The sequence below is a fragment of the Hippoglossus hippoglossus genome, chromosome 16 (assembly GCF_009819705.1).
Source record: "Hippoglossus hippoglossus isolate fHipHip1 chromosome 16, fHipHip1.pri, whole genome shotgun sequence".
In the NCBI taxonomy this organism is placed as follows: Eukaryota; Metazoa; Chordata; class Actinopteri; order Pleuronectiformes; family Pleuronectidae; genus Hippoglossus; species Hippoglossus hippoglossus.
In genome coordinates this window covers 8,815,566-8,839,364 of record NC_047166.1, presented here as the reverse complement: position 1 = coordinate 8,839,364, position 23,799 = coordinate 8,815,566, and the positions used below count along the sequence as shown (strand labels likewise).

General features: G+C 43.1%; 1 protein-coding gene across 2 annotated transcripts; it reads right to left on the bottom strand.

The window, feature by feature from the left end:
• Window positions 1-242: 242 nt before the first annotated feature.
• g6fl (g6f-like) lies at window positions 243-22,063 on the bottom strand. 2 transcript variants are annotated; one of them, XM_034611100.1, is made up of 11 exons: window positions 21,795-22,063; window positions 9,904-10,236; window positions 9,421-9,687; window positions 9,070-9,105; window positions 8,358-8,690; window positions 5,602-5,868; window positions 2,148-2,270; window positions 1,864-1,937; window positions 1,648-1,674; window positions 1,180-1,226; window positions 243-870 (listed from the first exon to the last, which is right to left on the bottom strand). In XM_034611100.1, the coding sequence occupies exons 1-11, from the start codon at window positions 21,865-21,867 to the stop codon at window positions 867-869; spliced, it is 1,584 nt and encodes a 527-aa protein (XP_034466991.1). In that variant the 5' UTR covers window positions 21,868-22,063; the 3' UTR covers window positions 243-866. The 2 variants fall into 2 exon arrangements, with proteins under 2 accessions (XP_034466991.1, XP_034466990.1); XM_034611099.1 differs by having other exon boundaries at window positions 1,648-1,677; window positions 21,795-22,062.
• Between the last annotated feature and the right edge of the window lie 1,736 nt (window positions 22,064-23,799).

The window sequence follows — 23,799 nt, the reverse complement described above, 5'->3', positions numbered from 1 at the left end:
TACTGTTCTTAAATACAATACTGGATAATTGTACATTCATTAAAAATGACTTGATTATCTTTGGTACCGTTTGCTCTTGTATTTTCTTATGGTCTGGATACTACTGCTACTGCTACTACTACTACTACTACTACTACTACTACTAGAAGTAATAATAATAATAATAATCCTAATCATCATAATAATCATGATAATCATAATCACTATCAAGATATTATTATTATTGTTGTTTTTATCATTGTTCTTGGTTAATTTTTTATATTTTATGTAATGCTTTATTTCACACATTTCAGGGTTCACAGCTAAAAACATTTATGTGGTTGTTTTTTCCTGCCATGTCAAAAAAAAGAAAATAAATCTTAGTACTTAAACAGTGCACCTATTATGTACTTTTACTTTAGGATTGTGAATTCATGACATTTAAGTATTTTCATAGCTTGGTGTTACTACTCATACAAATTAAAGTCTCTGGATACTTCCCCAACAACTTTAAACTCAACACAAATAGTGAGAGAAATAACAATAGAATAACAAATATCAAAATAAGAGTCAAGGAACCAAGTGAATAAGACAATATCATACATAACACAAACACATTGTGAACAAATTTTACAGCCTTATGAGAAAATCTTTTGTCTCAATACGTGAGAATAAAAAATCTGTATAAAAGGAAAAAACACTGCGGCAACAAATGAGTTGCATTTCCCTGAAGCACTGAAGTTTTTTTTATTATTATAAATCCCAACTCAGACATTGAGTTGTTGCTTTTGTTTATAAAGCCCTTCTGTTGCAGATGGGAGCTGAGCAGATGTGACAGCTGGATGAGGATGAGATGTGGGTATAGGTGATCAGCTCTGACACTGCTCCTATCTGGAAACAGAGCACAAAGACAAACTCAAGCACAAAAAAAATCTCCCATCCTCCAGTCTGTTTCATTTGTCCTTAAACGGCAAACACACAAACAGCCCACGCAGCCACAGCACATGGGCGATGGAGCGCATGCCTGTCAGCACGTGGCGTGATATTATGCCCCAGTGCCAGGGTGATGTTCAGGCCGGTGTGATTGGTGAGCGTGAGGAGAATGTGCAGGGGCAATTGAGTGACAGTGCAAACCAAATACACACACACACGGTTCAGCATGCAAAAGCACACAGGTGATGCAAAGCTTTTCTTGCTTACCGCTCCAGTTCCTTATAGACATCATCCTCTCCTCTAGGCTTCAAATCCTGGCATGAAGATGATAAAAAGGGGGGAGAGACATGGAGTGGGACAGTGAGGAGGAGGATAAAGAGACAGATGCATGGTACTGAGGCCAGATTTACGTCCCTCTATTGTGTAATGAGATTGATTTGTTAATACCACTAATGTAAGGGTGACTGTTGATAGGCAATTGAGAGAGGGGTGACGGATTGGAGGAGCAGACTGCGAGTGTGAAGTAAGACTGATCTGCTGACAGCTTCAGGAGAGTGGGAACGAGGGTCTATGCATTGTGAGAATCTGTATGCATTGGAGTATTGTATGTACCACTCCTGTGTGTGTGTGTGTGTGTGTGTGTGTGTGTGTGTGTGTGTGTGTGTGTGTGTGTGTGTGTGTGTGTGTGTGTGTGTGTGTGTGTGTGTGTGTGTGTGTGTGTGTGCAATAACTCACCATGTAGACCGAGTCCAGGGCAGGACCCTGCTGGGAAGGGAGGAGAGAGCAAAGAAGAGGTTTAATGAGCAGCAAATGACAGAGAAGGAGTGATAGTGTAAATCAGAGGGAAAAGAGAAAGGAGGAGGAAAGTAGAAATCGAAACGTGTATAATAGTGACCAGGCACAACAGGTGAGGAAGATGAGGAGGGAAAATTCACTATTTATATGATGTACCTGTCTGATATCATCAGGATTCTCATAGATGTTTTCTACTTCACCCGACTGGACAGACAGCGAATACTCGATATCTAGCACAGAGCACAGAGAGATAGTCACCAGTAAAGTCTGACACACACAATCAGCTGCACGGGGAGGGAGGTGGAGGCAGATTCATTACAGAGACCCCAGAGGATGTCACGGCCCGCATCACTCAGAGGCAGCCGATAGGGCCCGAAGATGGACGGAACATGGAAAGCTGTCAAAAAAAAAGAGAGAGAGAAAAACGCCGGAAGACTCACCACGATCAGAAATTTGTTTCTGTCTCCATAGCAACACACCAACAGCCGCAGCAACCAGGGGCACCAGGAGTAATAAAGCAGAGAGAGAAGGGAGCATGGAGGGGGCGGTGACATCGACATGCTCTAGAAAAAGGAGAAGAAAGCGTGAATGTTTCCAGTGCTAATGAGAACTCACAGAGCTATGGATGTGTATGTTTGAAACACAAGGACACTGTGCACATAGGTTCTTGCCCTTTGTTCTCCAGTTTGCTCATTTTGTCCATGTCAAGAGGGGGCAACCTTTTCTATCATAAGATGTGTTGCAGTTCAGATTTTTTTCGACACATTACAAACATTTGCATCATGCCGCATGTCAGTCACGGGCTGGAGGAGGGCGAGGAAATCCAGGCTCCGGCAGACACAGTGAGGAGACTCTGCAACAGCTCAATAGACGTCAAACTGACAGAACCTCAGTCTGGGCACTGTAAACTCTGTACATTTCAAATGTGCACAAAAGGGGAGAGATGCAGCAGAATCTGAGAGACCAGATTCTGTCAGGTTATTACACAGAGCCTCAGCAAATGTCAGAGTCATACAGGGTAGTTTGATCTAAGTCTTTGCATATTCACATATCCAGTACATGTTTGTACTGGACATGAAGTCCTGAGAGATCCTTGCACACACCCAAACAACAGCAGTCTTTAAACCAAACTATGTCGATGCAGCTCTGGACAACAAGTGGATAGAAAACGCAGGCTCGAGCATGACAAACACGGTGCATAAGCAAACCATTAGCTCACCGAAGTGCAAGTCAAATTTTGTCGGAAGAGCACACGCTCCTGATCAGACTAGTCAGGTTTGTTTGCATAATGAGGATGACATCAGTCTTGTAAAACACAGCCACAGGGCGACGGGAGAAATCGGGAGGGAGGGAGGTGCTGGTTTCCACAGAGACTGCTGTAATGTGGTGTACCTGAGCGAGTGCCGCATCGCTGCCTGCTCATGGAGCACAAAGTTATCAGATGTGTCACACGGCTTTGAATTACAAAGGAGAGGCCAAACAAAGAAGAAAGACCAAAACAGACGTTCTTACGCAGCTCTTTTCATTTCTAAACAATTCAGTGTCCCCGTGTGGAATTTGATGGCCAGACACCTTGCTGAAGTCCACACACACACACACACACACACACACACACACACACACACACACACACACACACACACACACACACACACACACACACACACACACACACACACACACACACACACACACACACACACACACACACACACACACACATCTCATCAACTTTTCCCCAAATGTTGTTTGTTAAAGGATTGGCCCCTGGGCTTCACCTTAGCCTTGGTGTTACAGCTTTTAGCCAGCTTCAAAATAATCAATCATTATGTGCTGTGTGAGGTAATTGATTGGCGAGTGTGTGTAGAGGTTGCTAATGGAATATAGCAGTGCGTGTTGACCCCGAGACTGACCCGCACTGTTCTCCATGCCAACTTTAACGCATGAATTATGGTAATTGAGTGCAGTGAAGTGAGGCATAAATTCGCCCAGTTTCTCACCACGTCTCATCTCTCTCTCTCTCCATCATCTCTCCCTTTCCATCTCTCTTTTGCCAATTCTTCTTCTCCACCTCATCTCTTTCATCTTAAATGAGGTAGGGTGTTGATTTGTATCGGTGCGATCGCCGAGGAGGGTGGCTGATAAGTGGCAGACCAAAGAAGTGCTAGAATGCTTTGCAAACAATGGGCCGACTCGGGGGTAGAAACTGATTGCAGAACATCACTGACATTTGAAGTATTCTTGTGCCGCAGAACACAACCAGCGCTTCAATTTTGCATTCTCTGAACTGTGCCATCAATGAAAGAAATGTAATTATGCAGTGTTGATTTAACTGCTGGTGAGATTTGTCTTACAGCACAGTATATATTCTCAAACTAGAATGACTCCCAGTAGAGCGCATACCTTATGAAACCACATTTAAATTCACTAGATCCGGATTATTACTTGGATCTGCAGCAAATATCAGTCCCCTTAAACGTGTCTGAATTTTTCATCAAGAGCCGAGAATCTTTTTCTGAGAAATCAATGAAAATGTTGAAAAGAGCCCGATCTCACAATGTTAAAGAAAGACTTTCTCTGCATGGCCTCCTTGTATAATGTCCATAGAAATCCAGGAGAATTCAGTGGGAGAACACAGCAGGGGATCCCTCACTGGATTCACCACGAGCAGGGGGGGGTGATGACACTTCAAACATGTGCAAGACAATATTGAAAAAAACTAAAAGAAAAGAAATACGTCCCGGTGAAAAAGTGTTGTTGTTTTTGTGTGATCTTGCTTTTAAACTAACCAGCCAACAAACAATAAACAGACAGGGGTGAAAACATAACCTCTTTAGTGGAGGAAATTATCACTTGTTGTATCAGTGACTTATCTCCAGTGAACCAAGTCGTTTCAGTTTTCTCTTAAAGCTTTACGTGTTCAAGATCCCACTGTCTCTGGATGCAGCCTTGTCACTCAGAACAACTATTTATAAACCTTTAACAGACAAACTTTTCATCATCAACCTAGAAGTTCTATGCACTGCAAAATGTAGGTCACCCCACACTTAAATCTATTGAACTGTTCAGCCTAAATTCCTCACGACACATTGGACCAACGCAACACTTGTCACTCACGATAGATTAATTTTTTTCTCTAATCCAACCTTTCCAATCAGAGGAAAACTCTTTCTGCCTCTTTCCCTCTCTTTGTCTTTATCGCCGTCTTTCTCTCTCTCCTCCACGCCCATCCCTCTCCTGGCCGTAGCATCCGCGTGCATCATGATGAGCTCCGAGCCCCTCAGCTCAAGTGATGCATTAGGGTATGGGGAGTGAACTCATCTCTGCTAAGGGATCCATTCAGCTGTCACATCCTCCTGTGCTCCCCCACAGCCCCTGATACAATAAGCCTGAATAATTTAGTTTTTGTGTGGGGAGATGTCCTGAGGTCCTGTCTTCTTATATGTGCATAACAGCAGGGTGAGTGTGATGAGAAAAAACGATAGCACTTATATTTTATATTTTATAGAGGAAGAAGCTAAGTGGTGGATTAAAGCTGTGGTGGAGTTTTGTAAAAACTTGAATATATATGGACTGAGTTATTCTGCAGATATTATCAGCAAACCCGAACCTTCTGGAGGACTTGACATGTGAGCCCTTTAATTACAATAAGAAAGCATAACATTTGGTATCTGTCAGGAGCTTTCGCCTCGGTAAACCAGTGGGAATTGACCTGCGGTTGGCTTGAATGCACCGTAGAACGCTTCGTGGAGCACATATCCGACAATCATCCACATTTATGGTTCATTATCTCCACTGAGTTGACAGGAAGTCTGCCAGGACTCCTGTGCGGGCAACACATTATTCTGTTGATGAAGAAAATCTGAAAATAGACATGTGTTTGTGATGCCATACCATCCTTCCCAACTTCAGGGGGCAGCGTGACAGCTTGCGTGGCCCAGATGGTCTGCCCATTATTCAGCTTCAGGGTGCAGGTGTAGTTTCCAGCTGTGTCAGAGGTGATTGGTAAGGGCACGGTGGTCAAGATTTGGCCCGGTCTGTCGGCTGACATTTGCGGCTGGCGATTGTGGTTCTGGTGGTTCCATTTGACGCTCTTGACCTGGGACCGCTCTGAGTACAGGCAGATCAAGTCCAGCTTTGAGGATGAACGTTTGGTTTGAACTGTGATGGTAAGAGGGGGAGGGTGGGATTGTGAGGGATACAGATGAACAAACGAACAGAAACCGACAGAAGGACGTGTGAGTGAAGAAGACAAGAGAGGAGGGGAGAGAAATGAATGGGTCAGGATGAGAAAGGGAGTGAAAGGGTAGTGTGTGAATACAGAAAAGGCCAAGGACAGATAGAGAGTAATGGGGTAAAGGGGAAAGTGATATGAAAAACAAAGAACATTTCAGTGAGGGGGTCAAAATAATATATATTCATTAAAAGTGATTTGCAGCTAATGCATTGGTTGACTGTGACTGATGCTTAGTGTCTCATCAAACTGAAATGAGAATCCATCTGGGTGTAATCAAGCTCCACAGACTCACAGGCACACACATAAAAACACAATCATTTCAACCTTGATTAGTGTGATCAGTGTGGGCCACCCACAGCCTTGGTGGGAGGGTAGCAGGTATAATCATACATAATGATACTTATAATGAGGTGGGGTAAAAATATATGCGTCACATGATTGGTGCGTGGGTGGATGTGCATGTGTGTGTGTGTGTGTGTGTGTGTGTGTGTGTTTGAGGGATGCAGATGTGTGAAGCAGGGTGACAGTGACAGTGATGGATCGGCCGGTCATGTCTGGGCAGCTGTGATGGATGCCACTGGGACTGTGATTAGTAAAGCCTTCCAAGGCCGCCATGACAGGGCAATGTATGAGTGTGTGTGTGTGTGTGTAGGTGCAAATGCGATTGGTGAAACCTCCCCAAGGCTGACTCATAAAAATCAACAGGTGCCTTTTTCAATTTATGAATTGAGCAAATGTTCCATTTCAGGAGCAATATTGTAAATGTGTTCATTTCATAATGTGACATTTTATCAATGGCTGTGGGAAATTCTGGTTTTGTTTAGCCTGCATAAATCAGAGCAAATGATCTGTGAGAATAATCCACCGGCAGCTGGTGAGAAATCAGTGTCTTGCTCAAGAACACGTGAGTAGTGCAAATAAATGACGAAATGCCTCCAAACATGGGTCCTCTGCTTATTTTACGCTGTCAGCTTAAAGCAACTGTGCGACATTTTAGAAACATATTCTTTTTCATTGTCTTGCGTAAAGCGAGAAGGGTAATCTTATATGACCTGACACATTATATTTCATTTGTTAATTATAATCATCAAGTGGGCGGCTGTGGCTCAGGAGTAGGAGAGGGTCATCCCCGAATCAGAAGATTGGTGGCTCCACCTGTCTGCATTTCAAAGTGTCCTTGGGCAAGATACTGAACCCTAAATTGTGTGTATTTTATGCATTGTGCGTGATTGAAAAATCTAGGAATGTGTGCATGAATCAGAAAATGAATCAGTACAACTTGTACTGTAAAGAGGTTTGAGAGGTCGATAAGACTGGAATAGCTCTAACCATGAGTCATAAGGAAGAAGTGATGTGCTGCAAGCATGTGTTGGCAAGCAATCATTAAACAAGAGCATCATCCAACACCAATTGCGGCTCAACAAAAGCTCTTCATGCACTTTAATCCCCCTAAACCACAAGTGCATCTGCACAGATTAAAGAGAATTTTACAGGTGCTGATGCTATGTGTATTTTTGAAAGCCAGGTTAGCTTTTTTCAAATCTTTATCGTCACGTCTTGGCTGTAGCTCCATTCATAAAACACAGACACAAGAGTGCTGTCAGTGAGCCTCGTTCACCAATATCTGCAGATATATGTAAAAATAATTATTAAGAAAACTATGTCAGAGTCATGACGTGTTCTTAAATTGCTAAATTTAACACCAGCAAAATATTATAAATGATATAAAAGTCACAGTAGTTTTAATGCTTCTATAAAACTGAACAATTTAAGAAAACATATAATACCTGATTATTTTGCACAAGCATCTCAGTAGTCAAGTGTGCTCTGCAGTGTGTGCAGATTCTGTTCTTACGTAAGAACAAATCCCAGATATGAAAATATTGGTGAATGTCAGAATCTTTGAAAAACTGCAGATATGGGTTTTTAAGAAGAAATTATTTTTAAGAACGATAGGCGGTTGAGGCCACATCTCCTCATAACAGCAGAATTCAAAAATATTTAAGTAGTACTTCAAATATTCTACAGACAAATGACAAATTATGGTAAAAAATTGGATAAGTGAGTTTAGAAACTGAACAAGTACAGAACCCTGTGAAAATTCTGTGAATAAGTGGAATATTTTAAGTTCAAAACATCAAATATAGGAACATCTTCTTTTCATTAGAAAAGTGTTCAATGCAGCAAAGTTTGCAGAGAAGTAGAGTCTGTGCCTAAAATAATATGGGGCTCCTAATGACTAATGCCATCCATCTGTTTATTTACCCCTTTCATCACAGATATATTACATAACACCCCCCACATCTTATATAACACAAATACAAGATTATGATGAAACTAATACCGCTTAATGAATCCAGCCTGCTCCTTACCTCCTCCTACAAATTTCCTGCCCTCTCCTCCTGATGTTTACCTTTCATTACGCTGACCGTGGTGCTTTGGAGGGTGATCTTGTCATCGAGGTGCACCTCACAGATGTAGAGGCCGCCATCACTGAGCTCGGGCGTGAGTCGAAAGGCGAAGATCCCAGCCTCTGCGTTAAAGGGCGGGCCGGCCAACTGGACTCTCCGGCTAGGCTGCTCCCGATGAGTGGTGCCCCTCCAGCGATCATACTGCATCACAACCTTCCTTTCGTTATTCCCCTTGTCTGGGGGTCTCCACTGCAGCACGACCAAGTCCCCCCGAACACCAGGACATTTCAGGAGCAAGGGCCTCTGAACCACTGTGGCAGTGAAGCTCTTGTCGTCTGTAGGAACTGAGGGAAGAGGGAGGACAAAGAAGAATGGTAGAACAATCGGGACAGAACCATATAGAGGAGGATGGTACGCAGACGCAGATATGAAGATACAACGGGGGGGGGGGGGGAGATACATAAAAACGGGGAATTCATAAATACAAAGAGGGGGAATGAAAAGTGAGGCGAAGACAGCGTAAACATTATGGAGAGTATGGAAAATGAGATGGGGTGGTGGTGGTGGTGGGGGGGGGGGGATTCCAACAACAATAGGGATTATGTTCTTATATGCTGAGAGTTACTTTGTCACTTGGTCTTGCATTCGGCTCTGCCCGATTACCAAGCTGCTGACACAAGACTTTGAGACTGCTTGTGTTACAAAGTCACTCACCATGTTTGGCTTGAGTGTACCAGGGCCCGTTGTTAGCTGCGGAGACAAGGGAAGGGAGGAAGATGTGAAAAAAAGGCCCGAAAAAAAGCAAATAATGAATAATACATAAATGTAGCAACTATAATATTCACGGAAGGATGGGATGGGTTTTAGTGCAGATCTAACTTTTGAATCTTGAAACTGGTCTATAGAAGTAAATACTTTGAAGAAGAGTAGCTACAGGATGCTTAAATAAATAATGCAGCTGCAGTTTTCTGGCACTGATGCCCACTCACACCATCGACAAAAGCAACAACATGTGTTTTCTGTTCCTCGGTGCTTCTTCATTTCTCTTCTTCAAGTGCATCTCACCAGTAATGTTCACGTTCACATTGAAGGGGAAAATTGGGCTGCTGCTCTTTCCCCAAGGGTGAACCGTGCAGACGTAGACACCTTTGTCCGTGTCCTGGACCATTGGCAGTTTGGCCTCTGTTTCCCTGCTTGATATTTTCTCGCTCTTTATGGTAATGCCATGCGGTGATGTCCAGGTGATGTTGTTGATGGCAGTGTCTGGAGTGACCATGGCATTCATTCGCAGGGTGCTGTGCACAGAAATGATTGGAGAGGGGAGGACGGTGACTGGAGAGGAGGGCGGACACAGGAAATAAGCGGTGGGAGAAATTGAGAAGAATTAAATCTTTTATTACCACTAAAACCGAGAAAAGCTCACATAAATTGGAGAAACTAGACCTACAGAATGATTGAAAAATTCTAGAATTCTGATAAAATGTTATTTAAAAGTAAAAATTATTATTTGTATGAATAATCATATATAGCAAGCTGGTTTTTTTTTACCTGTAAGGATAGCTAAAAAGATTAACCTCTCCTTCAGTTTCCTTTCTTGCTGCTTTATCAAGCATGAGTAGAGGCCTATATCCTCCATTGTGGGGATGAAAAACAGTGAGAAAACCCCAGTGTCATGAAAGTTGGGGTCAGTCAATCGCATTGATGACTTCGAGGCACCTCCAGAGAACGTCTTCCTCTTGCTAGCTGATAGAACCAGTTTCCATTCATTCGCACCGAGTGACTTTCTCATCCAGTTTAAGGTGACGGAACTTCTCGACATCTCATAAGTGCAGACCAACGTGGTGGATGAACCTTCTCTGACCACCACGACATCATCCCAGTCTGACAGAGAGTAAACACAAGTTAAGAATGATGAAAAGGGAATTATTCGGGAGGGTCTTTAAGAATATCATTAAGCACTCTGTCACTACAGTGCAGATGTATGTTTCTTTCGTCCTTTTCTGAGGCTAAAGGTCGTCTATAGGTTCATGTTTTCAAATCTGTCTTTAAACAATAATCGCAGATGTGTATTGAAGGAGTTTTTAGTCATTATAATTGTTCCTCCTGTTTGTACTGGCATCAAAGCGCTATTAAAACAGCTTAACTGTGAATGAAAGTTGAAAACAAGACCCTCGCCCTTTGTGTTTGGTTCTGAGGGGGAGGCCTGTTCGCATGGCCTCGGTCGGCCATGCTTCAGGCCATGGGCACGCCATCGTACATAGTGGATGGTATAATCTGATTTGTAGACCAAGGGAGGTGGGACCTGGGTGTGGGTGGAGGACGTGAATACTTTTTTTGAAGTATTTTGCACGAAAATCCTTATTTATGACTTATTATGGCACATCAGTATAATGAAGGCCACAGGTTTTCAACGTGGGGAGTGGGCCTCCCCAGGGGGCCTCCAGCTTCAGGGCAGAATCGGTGAATGGAAGTGAACAAATAATTTTTTTGGGTGGAATGGTTATGTCAAACAATTTGACTAACAGTTTGTAGAACAAGGTGGGGAGTGATGGGAGGTGGGGGTGGGGTGAAGTAAACTTTTATTTTTGAAGAAAAACTAAATTTATGTCATTATTTAGGCAGATTGCCACAGTATAATGAAAACCACAGGACGTTGGAGGTGCAAGGGTGTCCGCAGGGGGTCCCCAAACAGTTTCAGGGAGGATCAGTCAATGGAAGTGAAAAAAACCACATGAACTATTATATTAGCTATCAAAAGGAGATCACTTAGAATAGACTCAATGTGTGTGATTTGGTTAAAAAGATAGTTCAGAGATAAAAGTGTTGGGAACTGTTTATTTGTATTTGATGGAGTGTGAAGTTATGCCAATGAATAGAGTTATCGTTTGTCATCCCAATTGTCTGATGTCTATGGAATCAAGTAGCATCATCATGATGGTACAGGCATCCAGAAACCCAGGAACTAAACTGGGGAGAGGGGGGTCACGTTTTTCCAAGCTTTATCTGAGAGGGGACCCAGTCTCAGACTTATAAAGTGGTGTTAACCAATCATCCTTATATTTTTATACCTATTCTCTTTAACTTCAGCTTGTGTACGCGCCAGAAATGTTCTAGTTCTAACTTGTGTACCTAATAAACTGTCAATCGAGTGTATTCTACTTTCTGCCTGGCAGCCGGCTCAGGCATTTTGTCATTTTTAAACTTAGGTGTTTGGACAGATAAACAACATATGTGTTAATTGGTGAGCTTTAGAAGAGCCACTCTTGCTGTTTCCAGTCTCAGCTAAATCGGCCGACTAACTTGAACTCAAGTGTCAAATGGCTTCGTCTGGCATGAGGACTTCTGTTGCCTGGATGATAGTCGATCCACACAACTTCTTTTTAGGTGTTTTGCTTATTTGAGATGCCTGTATCTTAATATTTTGAACGGTGAAGTAGGGCTATGGAAGGTGGTTGCGTCTAATCAAAGCATGGATTCACCCGAAGTTTTATATTGTTGTATTAATTGTATTGATTTTTTTTATTTTTATATTTTATTGTGACCCTGAACATTACATTACATTACATTACATTATACATGTCATTTGGCAGACGCTTTTCTCCAAAGTTACTTGCAATTAGTGCATTCAACATCTATTCAACATCTATGAGGGGCCAACTGAGTCTCATTTTTTAAAGAGCATCTTCCACCACTTCTTTCCTCGTCTCTTCTTCTGCTCCTGAGGTTTCGTCTCGTTCACCTCTGGCTCGTCCTCCTTCCCAGTTTCCATCTCCAACTGTGGCTCACTGTCTTTCAGCTTGAGCTCAGGCTGCTCTTCTTTCAGCAGAGTGACCTCGTCCTCTAGAGCCACATCTTCAGCTCTGACATCCTCCACCTTATTTCTCCAGGTCTCTTCCACCTGAGTGAGCTCCAGGAGTTGATTTGCCTTTAGTGCATCACACTGGGCCTCACAGCTCTTCAGCTCCTTCTCCTTCAGAGCAGCGTTTTTCTCCTGGAGAACCTCCACCTTATTTCTCCAGGTCTCTCTCCACCACTTCTTTCCTCGTCTCTTCTTCTGCTCCTGAGGTTTCGTCTCGTTCACCTCTGGCTCGTCCTCCTTCCCAGTTTCCATCTCCAACTGTGGCTCACTGTCTTTCAGCTTGAGCTCAGGCTGCTCTTCTTTCAGCAGAGTGACCTCGTCCTCTAGAGCCACATCTTCAGCTCTGACATCCTCCACCTTATTTCTCCAGGTCTCTTCCACCTGAGTGAGCTCCAGGAGTTGATTTGCCTTTAGTGCATCACACTTGGCCTCACAGCTCTTCAGCTCCTTCTCCTTCAGAGCAGCGTTTTTCTCCTGGAGAACCTCCACCTTATTTCTCCAGGTCTCTTCCACCTGAGTGAGCTCCAGGAGTTGACTTGCCTTTAGTGCATCACACTGGGCCTCACAGCTCTTCAGCTCCTTCTCCTTCAGAGCAGCGTTTTTCTCCTGGAGAACCTCCACCTTATTTCTCCAGGTCTCTTCCACCTGAGTGAGCTCCAGGAGTTGACTTGCCTTTAGTGCATCACACTGGGCCTCACAGCTCTTCAGCTCCTTCTCCTTCAGAGCAGCGTTTTTCTCCTGGAGAACCTCCACCTTATTTCTCCAAGTCTCTTCCACCTGAGTGAGCTCCAGGAGTTGATTTGCCTTTAGTGCATCACACTGGGCCTCACAGCTCTTCAGCTCCTTCTCCTTCAGAGCAGCGTTTTTCTCCTGGAGAACCTCCACCTTATTTCTCCAGGTCTCTTCCACCTGAGTGAGCTCCAGGTGGTGCATTGCCTTTAGTGCATCACACTGGGCCTCACAGCTCTTCAGCTCCTTCTCCTTCAGAGCAGCGTTTTCCTCCTGGAGAACCTCCACCTTCTTTAAACAGGTCTCTTCCACCTGAGTGAGCTCCAGGAGTTGACTTGCCTTTAGTGCATCACACTGGGCCTCACAGCTCTTCAGCTCCTTCTCCTTCAGAGCAGCGTTTTCCTCCTGGAGAACCTCCACCTTCTTTAAACAGGTCTCTTCCACCTGAGTGAGCTCCAGGAGTTGACTTGCCTTTAGTGCATCACACTGGGCCTCACAGCTCTTCAGCTCCTTCTCCTTCAGAGCAGCGTTTTCCTCCTGGAGAACCTCCACCTTCTTTAAACAGGTCTCTTCCACCTGAGTGAGCTCCAGGAGTTGACTTGCCTTTAGTGCATCACACTGGGCCTCACAGCTCTTCAGCTCCTTCTTCAGAGCAGTGTTTTCCTCCTGGAGAACCTCTACCTTCATCTCCCTCAGTATGAGCTCTTCTTTAAGGGTTTTAATCTCGACTTCAGCGCTCAGGAGTTCGTTCTTGAGGCTCTTGACAACGTCTTTCTGCTTCATTCTCGGTTTGTAGAAGTTGTTGTTGCGATTGAGGGAAATCGGCGTCTCAAATGGTGGTTTGGTTTCTTGTCAGAAAATGCTACTGCTCTGTTCAAGCTCCAGGAAGCAACTGAAGAATATCCTGCAGATTGTTACAATTTACCTTGATCAAAGGCAGGAGATCACAGTAGAACATAGCGCCACATCAATGGAAATACAAGTTACCACCTGAATTTCCATTGATGTGGCGCTTTGAACTGTATAATAGGTACAAACACTTAAACAAACAAAAAAAAACACGACATTTTAATATTTTTTCTATATTGTAACAAGACAAAGTGGAGATGACACAGTGTGTCATTGTGAATATGTAAATAATGTGCATGTTTATTATAAATATATAAATATAATACATAAGATAATATCTACCTCTATTTCTTTCTGATTATAGGTCATAGATTTATTGTTTAATCAATCATCTATTACACAAAAAAAAAAGATCATCCCTAAATGTTGACTTTGTGTTTCAATTAAATATTAAATTTCCACATCTCATTATTACATCCAAGTTCATATTACAATTATTTAGGTCTGGGGCGACAAGTCAACGTAATCTGTTACGCAAATACGTCGATCTGCGCAACGTGCGTTGACGCGTCGTATGGAAGGTGTTCATCAAAGCATGGATTCACCCGAAGTTTTATATTGTTGTATTAATTGTATTGATTTTTTTTATTTTTATATTTTATTGTGACCCTGAACATTACATTACATTACATTACATTATACATGTCATTTGGCAGACGCTTTTCTCCAAAGTTACTTGCAATTAGTGCATTCAACATCTATTCAACATCTATGAGGGGCCAACTGAGTCTCATTTTTTAAAGAGCATCTTCCACCACTTCTTTCCTCGTCTCTTCTTCTGCTCCTGAGGTTTCGTCTCGTTCACCTCTGGCTCATCCTCCTTCCCAGTTTCCATCTCCAACTGTGGCTCACTGTCTTTCAGCTTGAGCTCAGGCTGCTCTTCTTTCAGCAGAGTGACCTCGTCCTCTAGAGCCACATCTTCAGCTCTGACATCCTCCACCTTATTTCTCCAGGTCTCTTCCACCTGAGTGAGCTCCAGGAGTTGATTTGCCTTTAGTGCATCACACTTGGCCTCACAGCTCTTCAGCTCCTTCTCCTTCAGAGCAGCGTTTTTCTCCTGGAGAACCTCCACCTTATTTCTCCAGGTCTCTCTCCACCACTTCTTTCCTCGTCTCTTCTTCTGCTCCTGAGGTTTTGTCTCGTTCACCTCTGGCTCGTCCTCCTTCCCAGTTTCCATCTCCAACTGTGGCTCACTGTCTTTCAGCTTGAGCTCAGGCTGCTCTTCTTTCAGCAGAGTGACCTCGTCCTCTAGAGCCACATCTTCAGCTCTGACATCCTCCACCTTATTTCTCCAGGTCTCTTCCACCTGAGTGAGCTCCAGGAGTTGATTTGCCTTTAGTGCATCACACATGGCCTCACAGCTCTTCAGCTCCTTCTCCTTCAGAGCAGCGTTTTTCTCCTGGAGAACCTCCACCTTATTTCTCCAGGTCTCTTCCACCTGAGTGAGCTCCAGGAGTTGATTTGCCTTTAGTGCATCACACTTGGCCTCACAGCTCTTCAGCTCCTTCTCCTTCAGAGCAGCGTTTTTCTCCTGGAGAACCTCCACCTTATTTCTCCAGGTCTCTTCCACCTGAGTGAGCTCCAGGAGTTGACTTGCCTTTAATGCATCACACTGGGCCTCACAGCTCTTCAGCTCCTTCTCCTTCAGAGCAGCGTTTTTCTCCTGGAGAACCTCCACCTTATTTCTCCAGGTCTCTTCCACCTGAGTGAGCTCCAGGAGTTGACTTGCCTTTAGTGCATCACACTGGGCCTCACAGCTCTTCAGCTCCTTCTCTTTCAGAGCAGCGTTTTTCTCCTGGAGAACCTCCACCTTATTTCTCCAGGTCTCTTCCACCTGAGTGAGCTCCAGGAGTTGATTTGCCTTTAGTGCATCACACTTGGCCTCACAGCTCTTCAGCTCCTTCTCCTTCAGAGCAGCGTTTTTCTCCTGGAGAACCTCTACCTTAGTTCTCCAGGTCTCTTCCACCTGAGTGAGCTCCAGGAGTTGACTTGCCTTTAGTGCATCACACTGGGCCTCACAGCTCTTCAGCTCCTTCTCCTTCAGAGCAGCGTTTTCCTCCTGGAGAACCTCCACCTTCTTTAAACAGGTCTCTTCCACCTGAGTGAGCTCCAGGAGTTGACTTGCCTTTAGTGCATCACACTGGGCCTCACAGCTCTTCAGCTCCTTCTTCAGAGCAGCGTTTTCCTCCTGGAGAACCTCTACCTTCATCTCCCTCAGTATGAGCTCTTCTTTAAGGGTTTTAATCTCGACTTCAGCGCTCAGGAGTTCGTTCTTGAGGCTCTTGACAACGTCTTTCTGCTTCATTCTCGGTTTGTAGAAGTTGTTGTTGCGATTGAGGGAAATCGGCGTCTCAAATGGTGGTTTGGTTTCTTGTCAGAAAATGCTACTGCTCTGTTCAAGCTCCAGGAAGCAACTGAAGAATATCCTGCAGATTGTTACAATTTACCTTGATCAAAGGCAGGAGATCACAGTAGAACATAGCGCCACATCAATGGAAATACAAGTTACCACCTGAATTTCCATTGATGTGGCGCTTTGAACTGTATAATAGGTACAAACACTTAAACAAACAAAAAAAAACACGACATTTTAATATTTTTTCTATATTGTAACAAGACAAAGTGGAGATGACACAGTGTCTCATTGTGAATATGTAAATAATGTGCATGTTTATTATAAATATATAAATATAATACATAAGATAATATCTACCTCTATTTCTTTCTGATTATAGGTCATAGATTTATTGTTTAATCAATCATCTATTACACAAAAAAAAAAGATCATCCCTAAATGTTGACTTTGTGTTTCAATTAAATATTAAATTTCCACATCTCATTATTACATCCAAGTTCATATTACAATTATTTAGGTCTGGGGCGACAAGTCAACGTAATCTGTTACGCAAATACGTCGATCTGCGCAACGTGCGTTGACGCGTCGTATGGAAGGTGTTCATCAAAGCATGGATTCACCAGAAGTTTTATATTGTTGTATTAATTGTATTGATTTTTTTTATTTTCATATTTTATTGTGACCCTGAACATTACATTACATTACATTACATTATACATGTCATTTGGCAGACGCTTTTCTCCAAAGTTACTTGCAATTAGTGCATTCAACATCTATTCAACATCTATGAGGGGCCAACTGAGTCTCATTTTTTAAAGAGCATCTTCCACCACTTCTTTCCTCGTCTCTTCTTCTGCTCCTGAGGTTTCGTCTCGTTCACCTCTGGCTCGTCCTCCTTCCCAGTTTCCATCTCCAACTGTGGCTCACTGTCTTTCAGCTTGAGCTCAGGCTGCTCTTCTTTCAGCAGAGTGACCTCGTCCTCTAGAGCCACATCTTCAGCTCTGACATCCTCCACCTTATTTCTCCAGGTCTCTTCCACCTGAGTGAGCTCCAGGAGTTGATCTGCCTTTAGTGCATCACACTGGGCCTCACAGCTCTTCAGCTCCTTCTCCTTCAGAGCAGCGTTTTTCTCCTGGAGAACCTCCACCTTATTTCTCCAGGTCTCTCTCCACCACTTCTTTCCTCGTCTCTTCTTCTGCTCCTGAGGTTTCGTCTCGTTCACCTCTGGCTCGTCCTCCTTCCCAGTTTCCATCTCCAACTGTGGCTCACTGTCTTTCAGCTTGAGCTCAGGCTGCTCTTCTTTCAGCAGAGTGACCTCGTCCTCTAGAGCCACATCTTCAGCTCTGACATCCTCCACCTTATTTCTCCAGGTCTCTTCCACCTGAGTGAGCTCCAGGAGTTGATTTGCCTTTAGTGCATCACACTTGGCCTCACAGCTCTTCAGCTCCTTCTCCTTCAGAGCAGCGTTTTTCTCCTGGAGAACCTCCACCTTATTTCTCCAGGTCTCTTCCACCTGAGTGAGCTCCAGGAGTTGATTTGCCTTTAGTGCATCACACTTGGCCTCACAGCTCTTCAGCTCCTTCTCCTTCAGAGCAGCGTTTTTCTCCTGGAGAACCTCCACCTTATTTCTCCAGGTCTCTTCCACCTGAGTGAGCTCCAGGAGTTGACTTGCCTTTAGTGCATCACACTGGGCCTCACAGCTCTTCAGCTCCTTCTCCTTCAGAGCAGCGTTTTTCTCCTGGAGAACCTCCACCTTATTTCTCCAGGTCTCTTCCACCTGAGTGAGCTCCAGGAGTTGATTTGCCTTTAGTGCATCACACTTGGCCTCACAGCTCTTCAGCTCCTTCTCCTTCAGAGCAGCGTTTTTCTCCTGGAGAACCTCCACCTTATTTCTCCAGGTCTCTTCCACCTGAGTGAGCTCCAGGTGGTGCATTGCCTTTAGTGCATCACACTGGGCCTCACAGCTCTTCAGCTCCTTCTCCTTCAGAGCAGCGTTTTCCTCCTGGAGAACCTCCACCTTCTTTAAACAGGTCTCTTCCACCTGAGTGAGCTCCAGGAGTTGACTTGCCTTTAGTGCATCACACTTGGCCTCACAGCTCTTCAGCTCCTTCTCCTTCAGAGCAGCGTTTTTCTCCTGGAGAACCTCTACCTTAGTTCTCCAGGTCTCTTCCACCTGAGTGAGCTCCAGGAGTTGACTTGCCTTTAGTGCATCACACTGGGCCTCACAGCTCTTCAGCTCCTTCTCCTTCAGAGCAGCGTTTTCCTCCTGGAGAACCTCCACCTTCTTTAAACAGGTCTCTTCCACCTGAGTGAGCTCCAGGAGTTGACTTGCCTTTAGTGCATCACACTGGGCCTCACAGCTCTTCAGCTCCTTCTTCAGAGCAGTGTTTTCCTCCTGGAGAACCTCTACCTTCATCTCCCTCAGTATGAGCTCTTCTTTAAGGGTTTTAATCTCGACTTCAGCGCTCAGGAGTTCATTCTTGAGGCTCTTGACAACGTCTTTCTGCTTCATTCTCGGTTTGTAGAAGTTGTTGTTGCGATTGAGGGAAATCGGCGTCTCAAATGGTGGTTTGGTTTCTTGTCAGAAAATGCTACTGCTCTGTTCAAGCTCCAGGAAGCAACTGAAGAATATCCTGCAGATTGTTACAATTTACCTTGATCAAAGGCAGGAGATCACAGTAGAACATAGCGCCACATCAATGGAAATACAAGTTACCACCTGAATTTCCATTGATGTGGCGCTTTGAACTGTATAATAGGTACAAACACTTAAACAAACAAAAAAACCCACGACATTTTAATATTTTTTCTATATTGTAACAAGACAAAGTGGAGATGACACAGTGTCTCATTGTGAATATGTAAATAATGTGCATGTTTATTATAAATATATAAATATAATACATAAGATAATATCTACCTCTATTTCTTTCTGATTATAGGTCATAGATTTATTGTTTAATCAATCATCTATTACACAAAAAAAAAAGATCATCCCTAAATGTTGACTTTGTGTTTCAATTAAATATTAAATTTCCACGTCTCATTATTACATCAAAGTTCATATTACAATTATTTAGGTCTGGGGCGACAAGTCAACGTAATCTGTTATGCAAATACGTCGATCTGCGTAACGTGCGTCGACGCGTCGTATGGAAGGTGTTCATCAAAGCATGGATTCACCAGAAGAGCAAAGCTGAAGTGAAAAATCACCCACGATCATTGGGTGATCATATGGGTCCCCAATACGTGGACCAAGGTCCAGACCCAAACGCTGTTCTATACGGACCCAGACCTGTTTTTAGATTTTGACAGAGCGTTTCTATTTTAACCTGCGCAACTTTTCTCGCATTTACGATTTAAACCCTGGCAGCACACAGAGTTAAAGTTAAAGCTCTTTAGTTGTTAATATTTGTTCAGATTGTTATATGTCAAATGTAATTAAGAAAAAATTAAGAAAAGGGGAAAATCAAACTCCATCTTTATTTTTCTTCTAAAATGAAGCACTTGTCTTTTCCCAAAGGTCTTTATTTTGTTTTTGAATGCAAATATTATTTAACTTGAAAACACGAACCTTTACTTTATTATTCTTTTATTATTAGAGTGCCCTCCAGTTCAATGTGAAATTTTATTATAAACAAAGTTGAGATAACATTGAATTGTACTTTATTTTATCATCAGTTTTTGACTTCATACAGACATTGATACAGCTACCAGGCTACTTCAAAATATATGGCACTGAATCATAACACATGTTAGACGTTATGATGTTTTGGACCTTTTCTTGAGGAAATTCTCTCTAATTGGACCTCTTTGAATTTTCATTGAAAACCCCTGAGATAAAGTGTGGGAGTTTTTAGTCAGAGACCGGTTTTCATTTATTTTTTTTGTTGTAGGACAGCTTTATGTAGATTGATATATTCCTTTTACTTGAAAGGAACAAGCTCTTGCACTTATTTTATTTTGGAGAGTTATGCAACTGTAAAAGGCAGATTAGCAGTTAAGACTGGGCTATTCTTTGTTGTGCAATAATGTTTTGTAGTGCATACTTAGTTTTTTGTCATATTTGTTTGTATTTAAGAGAAGATGATTAAATAAATATAAATGACAGAAGTTTAACAAAAATGTTTTTGATCAATTCATTGTTATATTAATCGATTAATTGAAAAACATTATGGATATATTAATCGATAAAACAATTGGTGCAGCCCTACAATGAAGACTTTTACTCACACAGAAGATACAACCTAACCCTAACCCTACTTTTGAAATGAAAACAACACTGAACCTTGTTGCTAACTGCAGGAACATTAGGGTCATTTTATGGCAAGAAATGAAACGTATTGTATGTTTTATTTTATTCAGTAAAACCCTGAATTGTCAAACAGCGAAGATTTTCTCCACACTGTGATGGACGGCTATGTGAAGAGAAAGAATTCAAAAACAGTGGGTCCTCTGAGGTGTACACAAACGAAAGATTCATTCATACGTTTTCTGTCCATGGCAACAAACTCTCTTTTGTGAGTTTTGTTAGAGACAAGTCTTAAAAAACAAATCTAAAGCAGAGGAATAAAGCCGCCTTCCTTCACATTTGGTTTAACCTTCTCCTTACAAGCTGCAGAATTATTTGAGAAAATACTCAAGCATATGGGACCATAAATTTCATGGTCTATTGTAAACAACGACCAGTTTTTACACATCATTCACTTTCTAATGCAGGTACAGGCCTGTATTAAAGTACTTCCTGTTTCATTGAAGAAGCCACAGAGCTGCTGTTCAACAAAAATGAAAAAGCTTTGTGAATTTAACATTATCAAAGTCTTAAGATTAGTCTGACATAATTTGAAGTGGATCGGATTAACTCCCTGTACAATGAATTCAAAATGGCGGCTTGCCTGTTGGGTTTAGGGTATGGCTTTAAGAGGTTTTTTTTTTTTTTACGTGTTGGCTGAATCTACGTCCTTCCCTCTAAAAAAAGCATTGAAAGACAGGGGAAATAAAAAACCTGACATTCTGGTGCTGGAGCCCTAACGATGTGAGACTAAATCCAAAGTCCTATACGGATCTATATATATATGTAAAAATGTCCTCTAGAGTTCAGCTGAGGCTAATTTGTGGCTTAAACATTGAGTGATTTTAATCAAATCGATAACTTTCTTTCTTTTTAGTGCCAAATCCCTTCTTTCTATTTCCCTGCTCAGCATTTCCTCGCTGAGTTGCACCAGATGGATGGTAACAAGAAAAGGACATTTTTTGTGAAAGCTGCTTTAACTTTGAAAGATTGATTTACCAAATGCTGAAAACTAAAACATCAAATGCTTTAGATGCAATAATTATTGCAGCCAGTATTGACAGGAGGAAGAATTACACTGGAGACACAAAAGAAGAGCAAAACTCCAAAGAAAACACAAGTCGTCTTTGAACTGAATTTGATGTAACTCTGTCCATGACTTATCGTTTAATTTAAAGACACAGCTCTATTCATGTTTGCTAATCAAAAAGTGATGTAATAGTTGGGAAACGTAGGCCCCCCTGTCCCAGCAAGAGCAAAGACAATTTCAAAATAATGGAAAAAGCGTTTCATACCTGTGATGTCACTTTGAGAGGAATGCACCGCAAACGAAGATACAAGAATAAAGGTGAGAAAACAGGTCTCCATCACACATTTAAATCAAGGAAGCAAAACACTTTCTCTGCACCAGCTGTCTCTCCAACACTGTGACCTTTCTAAGTACGCGGCAGAACACAAAGTATTGTTCGCTCTTCTGCGGTATTACTGGTGTCCCTGACTGACATGTTAACAAGTTGGCTGCAGATCCTTCAGCCCAACAGGATGTGGCACAACCAACACTGGGATAATCAGCAGGAAAGGACTGTCTGTTTCGCTGTCATGTGTGTGTGTGTACGAGGCTGATAAATTACAAACACTCTGGAGCTGAAATTGTGGGCAATTGGTTACAGAACTCCTGACCCTAACATTCATTCTGACGAAGGCATAGAGCATGTATTCATGTGTATATCACATTGTGCGTGTGAAATGGAGGAAATTATATGAATAGCAGAAAGCCGGGGGACTGAGGGAGATGAAAAGGCGAGAAATAACGATTTGGGGTAAGTGTGGGTGCACAGTAACCCCTCGGCTACTTGTCTTTACATCCCATAAATGTCTTTAATTAAGCTAAAGGTATTATCAGCTCCTCTGAGCACTATTACAGATTTTTCCATAATTACCATTGGGTGAATGGGGGCGGTGAAGAGAGACAGAGAAAGAGAGGGGGGGGGGGGGGATGGAGAGAAAGCAGCTATGTATTGTGGGTGTGTAATGACAGGGAAGGAGAAAAAAACCGAGAGCAGCAAGAAGGGAGAGATGTGGAGGGAGAGGTGCTCCAACAGGCTGAGAAAACCCGTGGAGAGGAGAAGTACGAGAGTGTTGCAGGGGAGCAGAGACAGTGTGACTTCAAAGAAGCCTGTGGCTGGTGACACAGAGCGTGCCACTGATCCTGTGGCCCCTCCTCTATGGGTAAATAATCACCATAAGCCTTGGCTCTGTCTAATGAATCCACTGCCAATGAGCTAATATCTGTTAACTATGTGCTTCATTATCACTGCCACAGACCCCCCGAGAGCCTGAGGATGGAGGACGGGATGAATAGCAGCAAGGAGTGAAGGACGAGTGGACAAAGCAAATCGAATGACACGGGGAAGAGGCAGAGAGGGCGGGAGAGAGGGAGAAAAGTGAAGTGTAAATGAAGGGAAGGTGTAAGCGGTGTGAGACGGCGAGGGAGAAAAGAGGCGAGGTACTGTGCGAGTAAAGTGGGTGGTAGCTGTAAAGTAGTAGCTGTGAAGGTCGATTCGGTACGGGTATGAAAAATGGATGAGTGTGTAAAGGAATGAAATCCTCGATTTGGTGGCCACATTCTTTAAAGCTCCTCACTCTGCCATGAATACGTGGCCTATGATTTAGCCGTGTATATGGGTGGTCCCATCACACATGTTGGAGCTCAGGCACTCAGGGGCTACAGGGCCACAAGATGGCTGCAAATCAGAAAATGGCAATGCAGAGATGGAAATGAAAACCTGTAGCTGCTGTGTTTGCACGGAAGATGCATATATGTGGATTTACAATGGGCAAGGAGTGGAATGAGAATAAAACCCTCTTGGAAGACCTGCGCTTTCCTCTTGTCTTTGTCTGACCTCTGATCATCCTTGTGTCTTGCAGGATTTACACCCCAGAATCAGAGTGTGGAAATAAGTGGGTGACACTGGAGGAGAATGTTGAAATGGAACAGAAAAGGGAAGAAGCGGAGCGGCACAGTTGAAACTGTGGGACTCGCTGAGATGTAATTACACTGGCTGTAAAACACTTGGGTATAGGGATTAGACCTAAACCAGATAATGCCTCTGCTATGTTTGCACCAAGCTTCAGAGGAAAAATGGCACAAAATGAATTGGAAGTTATTCTGAACAAGGATGGGGAGGGGGGGGAGAGGGAGCTCATCAGCAGAGTCGGCTGGAGTCTGCAAATAGATACGAGAAGCTGATTATTCTCGGTTTGATTCTGCTGACTGACACTGTATTAACAATTTGCCGT

Bases quoted from the DNA above. Each gene is read 5' to 3' on its own strand.
- g6fl (XM_034611099.1), bottom strand. From the start codon at position 21,867: ATGGAGACCTGTTTTCTCACCTTTATTCTTGTATCTTCGTTTGCGGTG. The intron at 9,688-9,903 runs GTAAAAAAAAAC...CCTCCTCTCCAG, and splicing joins CTTTTTAGCTATCCTTACAG to TCACCGTCCTCCCCTCTCCA. The intron at 9,106-9,420 runs GTGAGATGCACT...TTGTCTCCGCAG, and splicing joins TGTGAACGTGAACATTACTG to CTAACAACGGGCCCTGGTAC.